Below are 18,990 nucleotides of genomic sequence, written 5' to 3'. Positions count from 1 at the left end.
AACAATTATTCTTCATGTTTCAAATTTAATACTTTTTTTTACCTCAATGTACTTTTAATGGATAATAGCCACGCACAGAGATTGTCCTGGTGGGCTTGTCAAGCGTTTCCCAATTACTGCACGTTTGTGTCAGATGTAGGTAGGAGGTAATTCAATATTTCCCATTGTAGAAAAAACAGGATACACGGCTAATACGTGGGGTACACGGCATAGAATGTGTGCTCTGTGAGAGCTGTTCGTACGTAACGTATACTATGTAATGTAAGTGTACATATATATGTGTGAGAGCTGTTCCTACGTAACGTATACTATGTAATGTAAGTGTACATATATATGTGTGAGAGCTGTTCCTACGTAACGTATACTATGTAATGTAAGTGTACATATATATGTGTGAGAGCTGTTCCTACGTAACGTATACTATGTAATGTAAGTGTACATATATATGTGTGAGAGCTGTTCCCAGGTAATGTATACTATGTAATGTATTTGTACATATGTCTGTGTGAAAGCTGTTCCTACGTAACGTATATTATGTAGTGTATGTGTACATATATATGTGTGAGAGCTGTTCCTCTGTACTGTATACCTTGTAATATAAGTGTAAATATAGATGTGTGAGAGCTGTTCCTACGTAATGTATACTATGTAATGTATGTGTACATATATATGTGTGAGAGCTGTTCCTCTGTACTGTATACCTTGTAATGTATGTGTTCATACAACAGTGTGAGAGATGTTCCTCTGTACTGTATACTGTGTAATGTATGTGTTCATACAACAGTGTGAGAGATGTTCCTCTGTACTGTATACCTTGTAATGTATGTGTTCATACAACAGAGTGAGAGCTGTTCCTCTGTACTGTATACCTTGTAATGTATGTGTTCATACAACAGTGTGAGAGCTGTTCCTCTGTACTGTATACTGTGTAATGTATGTGTTCATACAACAGTGTGAGAGCTGTTCCTCTGTACGGTATACCTTGTAATGTATGTGTTCATACAACAGTGTGAGAGCTGTTCCTCTGTACTGTATACCTTGTAATGTATGTGTTCATACAACAGTGTGAGAGCTGTTCCTCTTTGCTGTATACCTTGTAATGTATGTGTTCATACAACAGTGTGAGAGCTGTTCCTCTGTACTGTATACCTTGTAATGTATGTGTTCATGCAACAGCGTGAGAGCTGTTCCTCTGTGCTGTATACCTTGTAATGTATGTGTTCATACAACAGTGTGAGAGCTGTTCCTCTGTACTGTATACCTTGTAATGTATGTGTTCATACAACAGTGTGAGAGATGTTCCTCTGTACTGTATACCTTGTAATGTATGTGTTCATACAACAGTGTGAGAGATGTTCCTCTGTACTGTATACCTTGTAATGTATGTGTTCATACAACAGTGTGAGAGCTGTTCCTCTGTACTGTATACCTTGTAATGTATGTGTTCATACAACAGTGTGAGAGCTGTTCCTCTGTACTGTATACTGTGTAATGTATGTGTTCATACAACAGTGTGAGAGCTGTTCCTCTGTACTGTATACTGTGTAATGTATGTGTTCATACAACAGTGTGAGAGATGTTCCTCTGTACTGTATACCTTGTAATGTATGTGTTCATACAACAGTGTGAGAGCTGTTCCTCTGTACTGTATACCTTGTAATGTATGTGTTCATACAACAGTGTGAGAGCTGTTCCTCTGTACTGTATACCTTGTACTATATGTGTACATATAGATGTGTGAGAGCTGTTCCTCTGTACTGTATACCTTGTACTATATGTGTACATATAGATGTGTGAGAGCTGTCCCTCTGTACTGTATACCTTGTACTATATGTGTACATATAGATGTGTGAGAGCTGTTCCTCTCTACTGTATACCTTGTAATGTATGTGTTCATGCAACAGTCTGAGAGATGTTCTAGGATCATGCCTGCTGCATTACATGTCATCTCACGACAGTGTTTGTGCAGTCGTGTTGAACAACTTTCTTGAAAACCTTTCAGATCACATGTCAGTAGTGTATAATATATTCGTTGGCGACATATCATATACAGGTTAAACATCCACGCATCAGCACATGGGACATTTTCATCCGTACCACGCCTGTATTATACATTTGTACAAGTACAACCATAATAAGGCTTTCAGGGTATTCAGTCAAAACTAGGCCTGGAAAATTTTATGATTTAACGAAGCGGTATACCCATACTTGAAGTTTGTAAAGTACAAATGTTTTGTTTGCTGTTTCAAAACAAACAGCATGCAGAGAAACTTCGTTAACTAGAAGTTTATTCTAGTATATAGTCTTATCCGTACTTCGAAGCAGCCGGAGTTGAGACCAAGATGCCGCCAAGGAGTAGGGCGTATAAGTTGAATTTTAAACGATATACACACTTAACTAAGTTGGAGTTGATTTCACTATTATTACCAGCTTGAGGGGAACTGATTCGAATACGACACACTTCATTTGGTACCTTTATCGTACTGTACTGTTGAACTAATTCGGGGTAAGATTTTTAAACATTAGTTGCAGTATAGTTGCCATGTAGACGTGTCTGTCCTTGACACAGGTAGCCATCATACCATGAAAACAACGCGAAGGTATGCCGACTGCGCATATACCAAAAGCAGTTAGGGGTCTACCTGTATAACCAGGAAGTAAGTTATATATATAGCAGAGGACTGTCTCGTTGCGCATTAGATAGCCGTCCAGTACTACAACGGTGCAACATATCTGAAAGCCTGTCCGAGTCCGAGCCATGGCCCAACTAACTCAGAAGGAGAAACAGCTGTACACCGCGTTCTTCCACCAGGTGGACATTGATGGGAATGGATACATCACCCTGGATGAACTGGCCACCTTGTGCAAAAAACTCAAGTTCGATATGACGCGACAACAGATTGTGGTATGTATTTGCTCGTACACGAAAACATATGTCCGTCTGTGATGGTGTTGCACCTGAATGTTTCAGACGAAATAATGTTATATCGACATAGTTACAGACTCAGAAGTATTGTCCGTCACGTTGTCTGACTCAGTAGTGTTGTATCGTCATTGTTAATATCTCAGTCGTTTAATATCGCCATTTTTACTGAATACGTACTTGTGTTATGTCATCATTGTTTCGGACTCCGAAGTATTGTTTCGTCCCCTACTAACTGAGTATGGAATGAAAACATTTTGAATCAGAATTTATCTTTATACAGTGGGCTTTTTAAATCAATATTGTCGCGACCAAACATGAATCATTATACCCCTGACACCGGTCTAGAAAACATTCTCAGACAGAATTGAATTATCTTGAAATCATGTATGATCATAGCCATATGGAAGATCGCCAAAGTGTTCTCCCTGCTTTGTTATACACTTCAGTCTTTGTCGAGCATACATTTTGTTCTTTTCTGGGTATTCAATTTTTTCTTTGAGGGGTATTCACTTTTTCTTTGAGGGATATTCACTTTTTTCTTTAAGGGGTATTCACTTTTTCTCTTTGAGGGGTATTCACTTTTTCTTTGAGGGGTACATGTATTCCCTTTTTTCTTTTCTGGGTATTCACTTTTTTCTTTTCTGGGTATTCACTTTTTCTTTGAGGGATATTCGCGTTTTCTTTGAGGGGTATTCACTTTTTTCTTTGAGGGGTATTTACTTTTTTCTTTGGCGGGTGTTCACTTTTTTCTTTGGTTAGTATACATGTATTTTCCAATGGGTACACACTTTAGTCTTTGGTGGTATACATATTGTATTTTCTGGGTATACACTTATTCAACTTATTCAACGTTAACAAACAAACCATTTCCATTCGAAGGATCTGTTCTTGTCCATGGACCTCGATGGAAACTTCAAGATTACCCTGGATGAATTCCTCGCTGCCATGCCAAATATAGCAGAGGAAAAACGCTCGTGAGTATCCTTTAATCCTCGAATCAAGAAAGCTGATGAGGTTCACATGTGGAAGGACATGCATATTGCTTTATATGTTCAGGGTATGGGTACTGTGGTGCACAGGAATGTTGTATGTGTGTTTTGAACAGAAATGTTAAAGATTACAAAATGTCTGAAAGAGTGGATGGACTTTGTTTTTTTGTTGTTGTTTTTTTGGTTCAGCAATATTCAAGGAATTACAAGCATGATTATGATAGAATCTTGGCCAAGTAAGAAGCGTTTGATATCGTGACCAAAGGTCAGCGACATCAGGGCACTTGATGAATTGGTCACACACTGTAACCTCCCGATTCTTATTAGCGTCTTCTTAGAACAATCAAAGGGTACTGAGGACCCCTTCGCCCCAGAACCACAATGAGGGTGCATGTTGGTAACCACAATGAGGGTGCATGTTGGTATCCACTATGAGGGTGCATGTTGGTAACCACTATGAGGGTGCATGTTTGTAACCACTATGAGGGTGCATGCTGGTAACCACTTTTGGGGTGCATGTTGGTATCCACTATGAGGGTGCATGCTGGTAACCACTATGAGGGTGCATGTTTGTAACCACTATGAGGGTGCATTGCATGTTGGTATCCACTATGAGGGTGCATGTTGGTAACCACAATGAGGGTGCATGTTTGTAACCACTATGAGGGTGCATGTTGGTATCCACTATGAGGGTGTATGTTGGTATCCACTATGAGGGTGCATGTTGGTAACCACAATGAGGGTGCATGTTTGTAACCACTATGAAGGTGCATGTTGGTATCCACTATGAGGGTGCATGTTGGTATCCACTATGAGGGTGCATGTTGGTAACCACTATGAGGGTGCATGTTGGTATCCACTATGAGGGTGTATGTTGGTATCCACTATGAGGGTGCATGTTGGTAACCACAATGAGGGTGCATGTTTGTAACCACTATGAGGGTGCATGTTGGTATCCACTATGAGGGTGCATGTTGGTATCCACTATGAGGGTGCATGTTTGTAACCACTATGAGGGTGCATGTTGGTATCCACTATGAGGGTGCATGTTGGTAACCACTATGAGGGTGCATGTTGGTAACCACTATGAGGGCGCATGTTGGTATCCACTATGGTGCATGTTGGTAACCACAATGAGGGTGCATGTTGGTATCATCGATGGTGCATGTTGGTAGCCACTATGAGGGTGTATGTTGGTAACCACCATGAGGGTGCATGTTGGTATCCACTATCAGGGTGCATGTTGGTAACCACTATCAGGGTGCATGTTGGTATCCACTATAGTACATGTTAGTAACCACTATGAGGGTGCATGCTGGTAACCACTATCAGGGTGCATGTTGGTAACCAATGTGAGGGTGCATGTTGGTAACCACTATGAGGGTGCATGTTGGTAACCACTATGAGGGTGCATGTTGGTATCCACTATGAGGGTGCGTGTTGGTATCCACTATAGTACATGTTAGTAACCACTATGAGGGTGCATGTTGGTAACCACTATAGGTCCATGTTGGTAACCACTATGAGGGTGCATGTTGGTAACCACTATGGGGGTGCATGTTGGTAACCACTATGAGGGTGCATGGTGTAAGGTGTTCAAGGCAAAACTTGTTTACCTGACAACTGTTTAAATTGAAGGGATGTGTGACGTTCTCATTGACCCAGTGACACGTTAAAATGGCATCCTGTTCTGTCCTGAGAAATGACAATTATTATCTATATGTCAAAAGAAATAGTCAATGTCACCATTATCATTAGGTGTTACGTTTCGATGAGTTAATATGATCACATTTACTTTTGTGTTTGATCACACTTCTACTTTTTCTTGCTATTCCTACGGATTCAAGGTTAAAGAACCGTGAAGATGCCGGGGTAGAATAGGTCTTCAGCAACCCATGCTTGCCGTAAAAGGCGACTATGCTTGTCGTAAAAGGCGACTAACGGGATCGGGTGGTCAGGCTCGCTGACTTGGTTGGTACATGTCATCGATCCAAATTGCGTGGGCCGATGCTCATGATATTAATCACTGGATTGTCTGGTCCAGACTCTATCATTACAGATGGCCGTCATATAGCTGGAATATTGCTAAGTGCGACGTTAAACAACAAACAATCCAAATCAAGTTTAAATCGTCCACGCACACATACAGATCATGTATGTAACACCAGTTTGAGGGTCACATACACCATACAATTCACCATGCTAATTGTTTGTCAGTAGAGTCGGAGTCAGTATACTGTGTCTGAGTGGGATATTCATGTTAAACTGCGGCATGGTATCTCAGTGATGCACGTCGCTATATAAGTGCCATAATCTTGGACGCGATGTTAAACCCCATATCACCTCACCTTTCCATAATTGCATTGGTCAAAATATGGAAAAGGGTAAAGACATCAGTTCATAATTGTATTCTTCAAACAGTTACAATACATACATTTTCATGCCTGAATTCTCGATTTCCCGTTTACCTCCTCCCCCCCCCCCCCCCCCCCCCCCCCCCACACACACACACACACCCCAAACCCCCCACCAACCCACACACACACGGTCGATCATACACGTCGCTATATAAGTCTAATAATCTTGAACGCGACGTTAAATTATTTAATAATTGTTTTTTTAAATGTTACTAGGGACGACACTCTTTGCAATATTCAAGTAATATCTTTGCATTATTCAGGCTCACTTAGGTTATGACCGCTGTGATATGGGTGGAATATTGATAACAGTGACATTAAACAACATATATACAAACTAATTCCCTTAGAGTGTATGCAACACTTGCACCTCAACATGATTTGTAGAATCAACCCATTTCCACGTAATGGGTATGAACAGCCTCAACTGCCATGCACAGACAACCCCCGATGATAAGAGCCTTAGTGCTATTGGTCATGGTAGGGTGGATACAAACGTTATGTATCAGTCTAGGGCCATGTTTCACAGCACAATAAATCACAATGGAGACCTCATTGTGCGGTTCGGTTTTAAGTTTTTATGCTGGTTGTAAAACCTGACGGTATTGTAGTCAATGTGTGTTTACACATATTTGATGCCACACTGACGTGAATGGGAAGGTTCGCCTTCATGTTCGTTTCAATACTTTTGTAACCTTATAATAAACCAACTATCAACCTCAGATAGAGTGAGTGAGTGAGTGAGTATGGTTTTACGCCGCTTTTAGCAATATTCCAGCAATATCACGGCGGGGGACACCAGAAATGGGCTTCACACATTGTACCCATGTCGGGAATCGAACCCGAGTCTTCAGCGTGACGAGCGAACGCTTTAACCACTAGGCTACCCGACCGCCCACCTCAGATAGAGATAGTAAATCTCTTTTGTCAAGAGGGGCGGTCGGGTAGCCTAGTGGTTAATGAGTTAGTTCGTCACGCCGAAGACACGGGTTCGATTCCCGACATCGACACAATGTGTGAAGCCCATTTCTGGTGTCCCCCGGAGTGATATTGCTGGAATATTGCTAAAAGCGGCGTAAAACCATACTCACTCACTCGCTCAATTTTTATTTTGTTACTTGAAAATGTTTATTAAAAAATCAAACTTTCAAATTCATGTTCTCTTTTTCTACCGATACCTTCTTTACACAAGGTGTGGTGAAGTTAAGTGGTTATTTTACTCCCCAATTACTTATGTACAACTGTTTGAAAGAGAAGTGAGATGTGGCTTGTACATGCACCCATGACATTTCAGGCATGGTGAGATGAGGCGGGCATTTGACCAGATAGACAAGGATGGCAATGGTCTGCTGGACGCTGACGAGCTGAAGGACGTGCTGACAAGATGTGGACGTTCGTTGTCGATGAAGGAGGTGAAGAGTCTCATTGCTAAGGTCGACGTCAACGGGGACGGGAAGTTGGACTTTAATGAATTTGTGTCTCTGTTTGCTTAGGACTACATGTAACGATCTTAGGGCCACGACGGCCGTACCTTTATATTTCAGGTGCGGGAGTTACGATCGTCTTAGTGCTAAGATCGCTTTGTGGAACGAAGGCCCTGACACAATACGGTGGTTGCCAAACACGAAATCGTATACCATATTCGACAATCACCAGCTTTTGATCTAGGTAGTACACCAAGAATAGCCATGGGACTTAGAACATATATCGGTTTATCCATACTTCGAGACAAGAGATGTTCGGCATCAAACCACAGTACAAATAGTTTCTCTCGGTACCATGCAGTTACTTCGTCATAAACGATATAACGATATGTCGAGTTTATGGGACTAGAGGTAAAGAGGTTTCTCTGTATTGGAATATGGAAATGTTATTGTTTCGCTGCTTTGGGAATATGTATTTCAATATGTTCATAATCAGAAGAAGGGGAAGCTTCAAGTTGGTAACAGTATAATATTCTGATCAATATAATAGCCACATAGTCTATACCCTATTAACATTTAAGAACTGCAACTTAATCAAATCATATATAAACCGACGGCCAAAAGAAACGTTGCCATAGTTTTAAATCACTCTAGTTTAAAAACCACAAATGATGCATGATTAAAAATGAATTAAAAAGATCAAAATCTCAACGAAATCAACATCTAAAATGACAGTCATACAGTTTCCGGTATTGGCATGGCAGATGCCCGAATTGAGGTGGGTAGCAAAAAACAGCTTTCAACGTAGTGGCCAAAAGTTACACACATCTAAAATCTCTCATGTTCAATGAAACGTCACATTTATACTTAACGATGACCAGCGGTGTTCTCTCCCTCCCACAAATTCCTCCTTACACCACAACACCCCCTTCATCATACGAAACGACCTCCTGAACGCAATATGCCGCCGTTCGTTCTCCCTTCGGTGGTAAACTAGCTGACTTCCATTAGCTGTGAACAGAGATACTCGGATTTGACCGAAGACGACCCTCTACAAGTCACGTCGCTGCCAACGACGCACATTTCGGGCCCACCTCAATCTCTGACGTCATTGTTCAGCTGTCAATAACTGTAAGGTACGCAGGTACCGGTCTTCGTTGGGCGTAGTTACCCTGGGTCTGCCTGTCTGCCCTATGTGTCTATCACCTTGCATGAGGTTAGTTACAGCAACACAGGAGCAACCAAAAGTTCTAGCAATGTAGGCATTCGTGGCTCCCATCTTTACCATACCCAAGGCCCGCTCGCGTTATAAGGGTGTCAGTTGTGGCATTTCTGTGGTCTTTCGCCATCAGAGTGAGTATCTTACATGACGTCTGTATCATTTATAAACCCTTATTGCACGTATTGTTTCAGCTGCCAAAGCGGCACGTGTTTTTCATTTTTCGCATTTTCAACAAAACAAATTGTGGACGTGTATCACTTTAAGCACAGAACATCATTGTGTTTGGACGATGTGTTTTGCATTGATATAGTTTAAAATTTGTGTTTTTAATTTTTTACAATTAACTCGGTAAAGTTTCTTTTGGCCGTCAGATATGTTATAGCGGTTTCACTATATTGGGATGGTATTATTGTATCAGACCCAAAATCAACTACGATAGCCGTATGAAGTATATCCCCATAGAATAACCATGTTTAATTCTAGCTACCATCAAACATGGGTGTATACTTTCTTTTGCCCGGCAGTGTATACTTGTATGCATGTCATTCCCATGATTGAGATAACAAACATCGAAATTTCAAATTGAGATGATCCATGATCAATGATCCATGATCGATGATATCTATGTACAGGAGAATAACATATAACGAGAAGAAATTCAATTTTATTTGAAATTATATTTGAATAAATATATATCACATCAATATGTTTTCATATAGTTCTTGCAACTCTCGAGACACACATAACTTCAACAAGATGTTCCAATATTTGCTCCCTCTAATAGCAATGTGTTGCTTGAGGTATAAATATCAACGAAACGTCAGCCTAGTATTATCTTAACATAGATGTTTGATATTTGCGAAATGGTGCGAACAAAACATAATATTTAAGTTGTTTTAATTTCTTTTATTTGTAGTCTCAGCCCTAAGGATGCCATACACATGAGTCATGAGATAAGTTATGGAAATATAATTCATTCATTTCACTTGACAATCTGGTGATGCCAGACTTATGGTTACCACTAGGTCACAAGGAAACACTTTGAGGATTGTGGACACTCGAACAAGCATCACAATGCCATGGGTTTCAACTGAATGGTGTTATTCCGATTTGATCTCGTTGGCAAACGTCACCTTGATTTAAATGCCCGCTTGGCTATGGCAAGTAGTTCCTGCTTGTGTTCAGTTCCCATCTGACTAACAAGCTGATACAGAAACCCGCCCTCGTTCTTCAGCAGCGTGTATGGGGTGTCGAACTCCTTTATCTCACCTTCATCAAGCACCTGGCAACAGGGTATCGGAAGCTGATACTGTTTTAATTGAACCTGGATCTCATTTTAAATAACACTGAAGACATTTATATTCATGCAGTTTGCAAACAGGAGAACATTAACCCCTTTATGAAACGGAAGACAGCGTTACTGCATCAAGATCAGTTCTATACTATACGAGTTCATTGTGACACGCAGCACAGGTTCATTGTGACACGCAGCACAGGTTCATTGTGACACGCAGCACAGATTCATTGTGACACACAGCACAGGTTCATTGCGACGCGCAGTCTGGGTTTATTGTGACAAAAAACACGAGTTCATTGTGATAAAAAACACGAGTTTATTGTAACACACAGCACAGGTTCATCGTGACGCGCAGTCTGGGTTTATTGTGACAAAAAACACGAGTTCATTGTGACGCTCCGCCAGGATTTATTGTGACACAGCACAGGTTCATTGTGACACGCAGCACAGGTTCATTGTGATACGCAGCACAGGTTCATTGTGACCCGCAGCACAGGTTCATTGTGACGCACAGCACAGGTTCATTGTGACGCGCAGCACAGGTTCATTGTGACACACAGCACAGGTTCATTGTGACACGCAGAACAGGTTCATTGTGACGCGCAGCCTGGGTTTATTGTGACAAAAAACACGAGTTCATTGTGACACACAGCACAGGTTCATTGTGACACGCAGCACAGGTTCATTGTGACACGCAGCACAGGTTCATTGTGACACGCAGCACAGGTTCATTGTGACGCGCAGTCTGGGTTTATTGTGACAAAAAACACGAGTTCATTGTGACACAGCACAGGTTCATTGTGACACGCAGCACAGGTTCATTGTGACACGCAGCACAGGTTCATTGTGACACACAGCACAGGTTCATTGTGACACGCAGGACAGGTTTATTGTGACACGCAGCCTGGGTTTATTGTGACAAAAAACACGAGTTCATTGTGACACGCAGCACAGGTTTATTGTGACACGCAGCACAGGTTCATTGTGACGCGCAGCCTGGGTTTATTGTGACAAAAAACACGAGTTCATTGTGACACAGCACAGGTTCATTGTGACACGCCGCACAGGTTCATTGTGACACGCAGCACAGGTTCATTGTGACACACAGCACAGGTTCATTGTGACACGCAGCACAGGTTTATTGTGACACGCAGCACAGGTTCATTGTGACACGCAGCACAGGTTCATTGTGGTCGCTGGTGTATTTTATATCGAACTTTGTTCATAGTCTCGACCACTTGTTTGTCTTGCCCAGACTAGTCTGAATATTGCTCAGTGCATTTCATACACTTTCTGAATCTCAAAACTTGTGCTTTGATGTCATGTCGAGATCATAATAACCAACCGTGCGCCTTATATGTGCCCAGTGCTTCGAAACCCTGGTAATTTGTGAATAGATGGTTGAATGGCCACAAACATTATGATTTTTTAACACTCACGATGACTCTATCGTAGTCCACGACGGTGTGGAGTCTGTGGGCGATGGTCAGCACTGTGCAGCGCTGGAACTGATCCCGAATTGTCCTCTGTATCAGTTCATCAGTTCTGGAAATAATGCACCATACATAAAACACTAAATCGTGGTGCACCGACCCCATGTACACAAAGCAAAATCAAAACTAAGCCCAAAATAAATCTAAAATATAGGCTATTACGACATAGTAGTCTTAGCAATAAGCTAGTTTTCAGCTAGTAGACCCTTAAGCACGTTAAGGCAGTGTGACACTTGAAATTACCACTAAAATTATGTCACTGCTGGAACTCATTATAAATGCAACCTCATCCCAACCACATTGAACTTTCAGAGAGAGAAAATTACTTCTATGGGGTTTACCCGATGCCGCCGATCATTAGCGCTGAGTAGAGAAGAGAATTCAGCGAAGATACAGATGGAGAGTCGGCTAGAGAGCACCTTCTACCTTCTAGATATTAAGCAGGATGTTACACAGTGTACAAGAAGTGACTGTGACACACAGGACTAGATATTAAGCAGGACGGTACACAGTGCACAAGAAGTGACTGTGACACACAGGACTAGATATTAAGCAGGATGTTACACAGTGTACAAGAAGTGACTGTGACACACAGGACTTGATATTAAGCAGGATGTTACACAGTGTACAAGAAGTGACTGTGACATACAGGACTAGATATTAAGCAGGATGTTACATAGTGCACCAGAAGTGACTGTGACACACAGGACTTGATATTAAGCAGGATGTTACATAGTGTACAAGAAGTGACTGTGACACACAGGACTTGATATTAAGCAGGATGTTACATAGTGTACAAGAAGTGACTGTGACACACAGGACTTGATATTAAGCAGGATGTTACACAGTGTACAAGAAGTGACTGTGACACACAGGACTAGATATTAAGCAGGATGTTACACAGTGTACAAGAAGTGACTGTGGCACACAGGACTAGATATTAAGCAGAATGGTACATAGTGTACAAGAAGTGACTGTGGCACACAGGACTAGGTATTAAGCAGGATGTTACATAGTGTACAAGAAGTGACTGTGACACACAGGACTAGATATTAAGCAGGATGTTACATAGTGTACAAGAAGTGACTGTGACACACAGGACTAGATATTAAGCAGAATGTTACACAGTGTACAAGAAGTGACTGTGACACACATGACTAGATATTAGGGAGGATGGTACACAGTGTACAAGAAGTGACTGTGACACACAGGGCTAGATATTAAGCAGTGTGTTACGCAGTGTACAAGAAGTGACTGTGACACACATGACTTGGTATTAAGCAGGATGTTACGCAGTGTACAAGAAGTGACTTTGACACACAGGACTAGATATTAAGCAGGATCTTACACGGTGTACAAGAAGTGACTGTGACACACAGGACTAGATATTAAGCAGGATGTTACATAGTGCACCAGAAGTGACTGTGGCACACAGGACTAGATATTAAGCAGTGTGTTACGCAGTGTACAAGAAGTGACTGTGACACACAGGACTAGATATTAAGCAGGATGTTACACAGTGTACAAGAAGTGACTGTGGCACACAGGATTAGATATTAAGCAGGATGTTTCGCAGTGTACAAGAAGTGACTGTGACACACAGGACTAGATATTAAGCAGGATGTTACACAGTGTACAAGAAGTGACTGTGACACACAGGACTAGATATTAAGCAGGATGTTACATAGTGTACCAGAAGTGACTGTGACACACATGACTAGATATTAAGCAGGATGTTACACAGTGTACAAGAAGTGACTGTGACGCACAGGACTAGATATTAAGCAGGATGTTACACGGTGTACAAGAAGTGACTGTGACACACAGGACTAGATATTAAGCAGGATGTTACATAGTGCACCAGAAGTGACTGTGGCACACAGGACTAGATATTAAGCAGTGTGTTACACAGTGTACAAGAAGTGACTGTGACACACAGGACTAGATATTAAGCAGGATGTTACACAGTGTACAAGAAGTGACTGTGGCACACAGGATTAGATATTAAGCAGGATGTTTCGCAGTGTACAAGAAGTGACTGTGACACACAGGACTAGATATTAAGCAGGATGTTACACAGTGTACAAGAAGTGACTGTGACACACAGGACTAGATATTAAGCAGGATGTTACATAGTGTACCAGAAGTGACTGTGACACACATGACTAGATATTAAGCAGGATGTTACACAGTGTACAAGAAGTGACTGTGGCACACAGGACTAGATATTAAGCAGTGTGTTACGCAGTGTACAAGAAGTGACTGTGACAAACAGGACTAGATATTAAGCAGTGTGTTACGCAGTGTACAAGAAGTGACTGTGACACACAGGACTAGATATTAAGCAGGATGTTACACAGTGTACAAGAAGTGACTGTGACACACAGGACTAGATATTAAGCAGGATGTTACACAGTGTACAAGAAGTGACTGTGACACACAGGACTAGATATTAAGCAGTGTGTTACGCAGTGTACAAGAAGTGACTGTGACACACAGGACTAGATATTAAGCAGGATGTTACACAGTGTACAAGAAGTGACTGTGACACACAGGACTAGATATTAAGCAGGATGTTTCGCAGTGTACAAGAAGTGACTGTGACACACAGGGCTAGATATTAAGCAGTGTGTTACGCAGTGTACAAGAAGTGACTGTGACACACAGGACTAGATATTAAGCAGACTGTTACACAGTGTACAAGAAGTGACTGTGACACACAGGACTAGATATTAAGCAGGATGTTACACAGTGTACAAGAAGTGACTGTGACACACATGACTAGATATTAAGCAGGATGTTACACAGTGTACAAGAAGTGACTGTGACACACAGGACTAGATATTAAGCAGGATGTTACACAGTGCACAAGAAGTGACTGTAGCACACAGGACTAGATATTAAGCAGGATGGTACATAGTGCACAAGAAGTGACTGTGACATACAGGACTAGATATTAAGCAGGATGTTACACAGTGCACAAGAAGTGACTGTGACATACAGGACTAGATATTAAGCAGGATGGTACATAGTGTACAAGAAGTGACTGGGACACACAGGACTAGATATTAAGCAGGATGTTACACAGTGTACAAGAAGTGACTGTGACACACAGGACTAGATACTAGGGAGGATGTTACGCAGTGTACAAGAACTGATGTGACCCACAGGACTAGATACTAGGGAGGATGTTACACAGTGTACAAGAAGTGACTGTGACACACAGGACTAGATATTAAGCAGGATGTTACACAGTATACAAGAAGTGACTGTGGCACACAGGACTAGATACTAGGGAGGATGTTACACAGTGTACAAGAAGTGACTGTGACACACATGACTAGATATTAAGCAGTGTGTTACGCAGTGTACAAGAAGTGACTGTGACACACAGGACTAGATACTAGGGAGGATGTTACACAGTGTACACGAAGTGACTGTGACACACAGGACTAGATATTAAGCAGGATGTTACATAGTGTACAAGAAATGACTGTGACACACATGACTAGATATTAAGCAGGATGTTACACAGTGTACAAGAAGTGACTGTGACATACAGGACTAGATATTAAGCAGGATGTTACATAGTGCACCAGAAGTGACTGTGACACACAGGACTTGATATTAAGCAGGATGTTACATAGTGTACAAGAAGTGACTGTGACACACAGGACTTGATATTAAGCAGGATGTTACATAGTGTACAAGAAGTGACTGTGACACACAGGACTTGATATTAAGCAGGATGTTACACAGTGTACAAGAAGTGACTGTGACACACAGGACTAGATATTAAGCAGGATGTTACACAGTGTACAAGAAGTGACTGTGGCACACAGGACTAGATATTAAGCAGAATGGTACATAGTGTACAAGAAGTGACTGTGGCACACAGGACTAGGTATTAAGCAGGATGTTACATAGTGTACAAGAAGTGACTGTGACACACAGGACTAGATATTAAGCAGGATGTTACATAGTGTACAAGAAGTGACTGTGACACACAGGACTAGATATTAAGCAGAATGTTACACAGTGTACAAGAAGTGACTGTGACACACATGACTAGATATTAGGGAGGATGGTACACAGTGTACAAGAAGTGACTGTGACACACAGGGCTAGATATTAAGCAGTGTGTTACGCAGTGTACAAGAAGTGACTGTGACACACATGACTTGGTATTAAGCAGGATGTTACGCAGTGTACAAGAAGTGACTTTGACACACAGGACTAGATATTAAGCAGGATCTTACACGGTGTACAAGAAGTGACTGTGACACACAGGACTAGATATTAAGCAGGATGTTACATAGTGCACCAGAAGTGACTGTGGCACACAGGACTAGATATTAAGCAGTGTGTTACGCAGTGTACAAGAAGTGACTGTGACACACAGGACTAGATATTAAGCAGGATGTTACACAGTGTACAAGAAGTGACTGTGGCACACAGGATTAGATATTAAGCAGGATGTTTCGCAGTGTACAAGAAGTGACTGTGACACACAGGACTAGATATTAAGCAGGATGTTACACAGTGTACAAGAAGTGACTGTGACACACAGGACTAGATATTAAGCAGGATGTTACATAGTGTACCAGAAGTGACTGTGACACACATGACTAGATATTAAGCAGGATGTTACACAGTGTACAAGAAGTGACTGTGACGCACAGGACTAGATATTAAGCAGGATGTTACACGGTGTACAAGAAGTGACTGTGACACACAGGACTAGATATTAAGCAGGATGTTACATAGTGCACCAGAAGTGACTGTGGCACACAGGACTAGATATTAAGCAGTGTGTTACACAGTGTACAAGAAGTGACTGTGACACACAGGACTAGATATTAAGCAGGATGTTACACAGTGTACAAGAAGTGACTGTGGCACACAGGATTAGATATTAAGCAGGATGTTTCGCAGTGTACAAGAAGTGACTGTGACACACAGGACTAGATATTAAGCAGGATGTTACACAGTGTACAAGAAGTGACTGTGACACACAGGACTAGATATTAAGCAGGATGTTACATAGTGTACCAGAAGTGACTGTGACACACATGACTAGATATTAAGCAGGATGTTACACAGTGTACAAGAAGTGACTGTGGCACACAGGACTAGATATTAAGCAGTGTGTTACGCAGTGTACAAGAAGTGACTGTGACAAACAGGACTAGATATTAAGCAGTGTGTTACGCAGTGTACAAGAAGTGACTGTGACACACAGGACTAGATATTAAGCAGGATGTTACACAGTGTACAAGAAGTGACTGTGACACACAGGACTAGATATTAAGCAGGATGTTACACAGTGTACAAGAAGTGACTGTGACACACAGGACTAGATATTAAGCAGTGTGTTACGCAGTGTACAAGAAGTGACTGTGACACACAGGACTAGATATTAAGCAGGATGTTACACAGTGTACAAGAAGTGACTGTGACACACAGGACTAGATATTAAGCAGGATGTTTCGCAGTGTACAAGAAGTGACTGTGACACACAGGGCTAGATATTAAGCAGTGTGTTACGCAGTGTACAAGAAGTGACTGTGACACACAGGACTAGATATTAAGCAGACTGTTACACAGTGTACAAGAAGTGACTGTGACACACAGGACTAGATATTAAGCAGGATGTTACACAGTGTACAAGAAGTGACTGTGACACACATGACTAGATATTAAGCAGGATGTTACACAGTGTACAAGAAGTGACTGTGACACACAGGACTAGATATTAAGCAGGATGTTACACAGTGCACAAGAAGTGACTGTAGCACACAGGACTAGATATTAAGCAGGATGGTACATAGTGCACAAGAAGTGACTGTGACATACAGGACTAGATATTAAGCAGGATGTTACACAGTGCACAAGAAGTGACTGTGACATACAGGACTAGATATTAAGCAGGATGGTACATAGTGTACAAGAAGTGACTGTGACACACAGGACTAGATACTAGGGAGGATGTTACGCAGTGCACAAGAACTGATTTGACCCACAGGACTAGATACTAGGGAGGATGTTACACAGTGTACAAGAAGTGACTGGGACACACAGGACTAGATATTAAGCAGGATGTTACACAGTGTACAAGAAGTGACTGTGACACACAGGACTAGATACTAGGGAGGATGTTACGCAGTGTACAAGAACTGATGTGACCCACAGGACTAGATACTAGGGAGGATGTTACACAGTGTACAAGAAGTGACTGTGACACACAGGACTAGATATTAAGCAGGATGTTACACAGTATACAAGAAGTGACTGTGGCACACAGGACTAGATACTAGGGAGGATGTTACACAGTGTACAAGAAGTGACTGTGACACACATGACTAGATATTAAGCAGTGTGTTACGCAGTGTACAAGAAGTGACTGTGACACACAGGACTAGATACTAGGGAGGATGTTACACAGTGTACACGAAGTGACTGTGACACACAGGACTAGATATTAAGCAGGATGTTACATAGTGTACAAGAAATGACTGTGACACACATGACTAGATATTAAGCAGGATGTTACACAGTGTACAAGAAGTGACTGTGACACACAGGACTAGATACTAGGGAGGATGTTACATAGTGTACAAGAAGTGACTGTGACACACAGGACTAGATATTAAGCAGGATGTTACACAGTGTACAAGAAGTGACTGTGACACACAGGACTTGATATTAAGCAGGATGTTACATAGTGTACAAGAAGTGACTGTGACACACAGGACTAGATATTAGGGAGGATCGTACACAGTGTACAAGAAGTGACTGTGACACACAGGACTAGATATTAAGCAGGATGTTACATAGTGTACAAGAAGTGACTGTGGCACACAGGACTAGATATTAAGCAGGATGTTACATAGTGTACAAGAAGTGACTGTGACACACAGGACTAGATATTAAGCAGGATGTTACATAGTGTACAAGAAGTGACTGTGACACACAGGACTTGATATTAAGCAGGATGTTACATAGTGTACAAGAAGTGACTGTGACACACAGGACTAGATATTAAGCAGGATGTTACACAGTGCACACGAGGTGACTGTGACACACATGACTAGATATTAAGCAGGATGTTACACAGTGTACAAGAAGTGACTGTGGCGAACAGGACTAGATATTAAGCAGAATGGTACATAGTGTACAAGAAGTGACTGTGGCACACAGGACTAGATATTAAGCAGAATGG

General features: G+C 41.6%; 2 protein-coding genes across 2 annotated transcripts in view; one reads left to right on the top strand and one right to left on the bottom strand.

Moving 5' to 3' along the window:
* Positions 1 to 2,665: 2,665 nt before the first annotated feature.
* LOC124114085 (calmodulin-like) lies at positions 2,666 to 9,682 on the top strand. Its single transcript, XM_046474627.2, has 3 exons — positions 2,666 to 2,905; positions 3,806 to 3,900; positions 7,627 to 9,682. Exons 1-3 carry the CDS (start codon positions 2,759 to 2,761, stop codon positions 7,823 to 7,825), a joined length of 441 nt encoding a protein of 146 aa, XP_046330583.2. The 5' UTR covers positions 2,666 to 2,758; the 3' UTR covers positions 7,826 to 9,682.
* Positions 9,683 to 9,969: 287 nt separating this feature from the next.
* LOC124114073 (ATP-binding cassette sub-family C member 4-like) overlaps positions 9,970 to 18,990 on the bottom strand; it is a 38,754-nt gene continuing 29,733 nt past the window's right edge. Inside the window, exons 25-26 of the mRNA XM_048388163.1 lie at positions 11,715 to 11,820; positions 9,970 to 10,260 (exon numbers count right to left, since the gene is read on the bottom strand). Of these exons, the coding sequence (XP_048244120.1) occupies positions 10,108 to 10,260; positions 11,715 to 11,820 (259 nt within the window). The 3' untranslated portion in view covers positions 9,970 to 10,107. The remainder of the gene's footprint in view (positions 10,261 to 11,714; positions 11,821 to 18,990) is intronic.

This window comes from Haliotis rufescens, unplaced genomic scaffold, assembly GCF_023055435.1.
Source record: "Haliotis rufescens isolate VD_foot unplaced genomic scaffold, xgHalRufe1.0.p SCAF_7, whole genome shotgun sequence".
NCBI classification, from domain to species: Eukaryota; Metazoa; Mollusca; class Gastropoda; order Lepetellida; family Haliotidae; genus Haliotis; species Haliotis rufescens.
Note: the sequence above shows the minus strand (reverse complement) of the source record. Positions and strands in the feature narration are given on the sequence as shown.

Coding starts and splice junctions, on each gene's coding strand:
- LOC124114085 (XM_046474627.2), top strand. CDS start 2,759: ATGGCCCAACTAACTCAGAAGGAGAAACAGCTGTACACCGCGTTCTTC. Junction 2,906..3,805: donor TGACGCGACAACAGATTGTG/GTATGTATTTGC, acceptor TTCCATTCGAAG/GATCTGTTCTTGTCCATGGA. Junction 3,901..7,626: donor ATAGCAGAGGAAAAACGCTC/GTGAGTATCCTT, acceptor ATGACATTTCAG/GCATGGTGAGATGAGGCGGG.